This window comes from Trifolium pratense, linkage group LG7 (genome assembly GCF_020283565.1).
Source record: "Trifolium pratense cultivar HEN17-A07 linkage group LG7, ARS_RC_1.1, whole genome shotgun sequence".
Taxonomy (NCBI): domain Eukaryota; kingdom Viridiplantae; phylum Streptophyta; class Magnoliopsida; order Fabales; family Fabaceae; genus Trifolium; species Trifolium pratense.
Genome location: NC_060065.1, coordinates 4,827,570 through 4,830,085, shown reverse-complemented (window position 1 = coordinate 4,830,085; position 2,516 = coordinate 4,827,570). Strand labels below are relative to the sequence as shown.

At 36.3% G+C, this 2,516-nt stretch overlaps 1 protein-coding gene across 1 annotated transcript; it reads right to left on the bottom strand.

Annotated features, from left to right (window-relative positions):
* Positions 1-720: 720 nt before the first annotated feature.
* Positions 721-1,910, bottom strand: LOC123898198. Its single transcript, XM_045949093.1, has 2 exons — positions 1,490-1,910; positions 721-1,400 (listed from the first exon to the last, which is right to left on the bottom strand). Exons 1-2 carry the CDS (start codon positions 1,579-1,581, stop codon positions 971-973), a joined length of 522 nt encoding a protein of 173 aa, XP_045805049.1. The 5' UTR covers positions 1,582-1,910; the 3' UTR covers positions 721-970.
* Between the last annotated feature and the right edge of the window lie 606 nt (positions 1,911-2,516).

Here is a 2,516-nt window from a genome sequence, read left to right as displayed (position 1 = left end):
CAAAAAAAAACAATTATGATTCTAATTATAGGTTGTACTTCAAAACCATCTTATGCACTTAATGGTTTTGGAGTGTATATTTTTGAAACCATTCCCACAGCAAAATGGTTTAGGCTTGAAATATGGGGGGTTAAAAAAAAATTGGGCGCACAAGTCATCTGGGGGGTGTGTGAAAAATTTTGGGGGGTGCGCTAGAAATTTGGGGGGTGCGCGAGAAATTGGGGGGTGCATGAGAAATTTGGGGGGGGGGTGCACGAGAAATTTGGGGGTGCTCGAGTAATTTGGGGGGTACGTGAGAAATTTGGGGGGTGTGAGATTAGGTGTGAGTGTGTGAGTTGAGATTGGCTAGGATTATTACATGTGGATGCTCAATCTAATGGATGTTATTGACTTATGTACCATGCATAAGGATTACACTTATGTATAATAACTTCTCCCTATGTATAAAGGACAAGTACATGTTATATTTTCCGAATCCAAGCGAGCGGGATATATTTTTCGAACCTTTAATTAGTTTGGAATCTACGTTTCGAACTTCATTACCAAGGATAAATCGTGGGCACATAAGAGAAACATGGGATACAACTTCATTAATTCCCACATAATATAGAATAAGGCCTTAAAATTGTTGGGTGGACTTGGCAAATTTAGCAAATTTGACCAAAAAATAAAAAGAAAAGTAACAAATAAGGACAAAAAAAGAAATACAAATAAAACATGTCGGTTGTAACGTTATGCATTATTGGAATGGAGGCTAAATCGTGAAAGCAATCGAAATGTGTACTACATACATAATGTACTACAATGATCAACGTACATAAATCCAACCCAGTACTTGTGTACTACATATTTATTCGAGTATTTCACTATGAATGTACAATCACGAACTTAATTTATGCAAAAGGGAAAGTGATTAATAAAAATTAATTGATAATTATCTACAGTTATAATTGATTGAATTTTTCAATTTTCACATCGAAAAACAACTGTCCCTATTGGATTTAAGTTTGACGGACATTGATAGTGGCGGAGCAGTCTTAGAATTAGAGCGAACGGCCTCATATCTTCGGCGTGCAGCTGGGCGTGGAAGGTTCTCCGGTACAATGGTTTCGAGCGGATTATTTCCTTGCCAAGACGGACACATCCTTTTCTGACTCCATTTGGCAGAACCACTAACCAAAAGTACTTTTGATGATGATGGATTGTTCAACACATGATCATCATAATCATCCATTAAATTTGACATGGCCACCAACATGATATTCTCTTCCTTAGGCATAACTTGATGTTCCAATTGAATTGAATTGTTGTATTGTAATCCAATTATAGTGAAGCATGATGCCACTCCTATCACAACGCTGCATGGCCATGGCCTTCTCCAAGTTCCTCTACTTTTCTCCCTATACACCAATTTTAACGTAGTAATTATTAATTAATTACTAGCTTATTATAGTATAATAATTGACATGATGTAATTAAAAAGACTTACAAGGAATTAAGTTGAGGTGGGTTTGTAGGGATGAGAGAAGCTTTTGAAGTAGTTGTAGGGTAGAGACGAAGGCAGCAACTGGTTGATCTCATGATGGAAGGGAAGGAAGTACTAGAGATTTTTATTTTCTTCCCTCAATCCCTCTTTGTATATCTTATTATATAAAAGTTCAACTAGAAATGAAATTAATTAACTATTGTTGTGTAAAGTATATATAGAGCGATTTGAATATATCTAAGTAAATAAAATGAATTGAAACTATTGTATAAAGGGTAGGTGCGTGTATAATGAAACAAGAGAATATTGATGTATATGGTCAGAGCACGGTAATTGTGAGTGAAAATGATGGGTGAGGTGGCAATATTTGATTGGAGATTTGGTTGAGTCTAAATAGTAGCTTAATGACTTATATGATGTTAATGCTATTGCTTGCTTGCCGTCTCTCCAGCAATCTTGGCAACAAGTAGGTAGAGAGGACAGAGGAAGAGTCACGCTCTCCACGTTTGCCAAACCTACAATCGTCAAGGCTAAATTATGTTAAATGTGCTTGGATCTCATCCCCAAAAGCTAACTCAAAGGGTGAGGTTGTCCTCACATATTTATATACTTCACATTCCGGGAACCTAAACAATGTGAGACTTCAAACAAACTCCGACAACACAAATAATATATTCAACACTCACCCTCACGCATAGCGTGATCTTGTGTCAGATGTTCACATTGCAGTCCTTAACCCGGCTCTGATACCATATTAAATATGTTTGGATCTCATCCCCAAAAGCTACCTCAAATGGTGAGATTATCCTCACATATATTTATACACTTTACATCCATGAACCTAAGCAATGTGGGACTTCAAACAAACTCTGACAACACAAACAACATATTCAACATTAAATATGTTTGGATCTTAATCCCAAAAATAATTTATAAGCTAATGTTGTTCTCACATATTTATATATCCAACAACACAACAACATATTCAGCAAATCAAACTTTGAACTTCCTCAATTCTTTCGCCCGCATT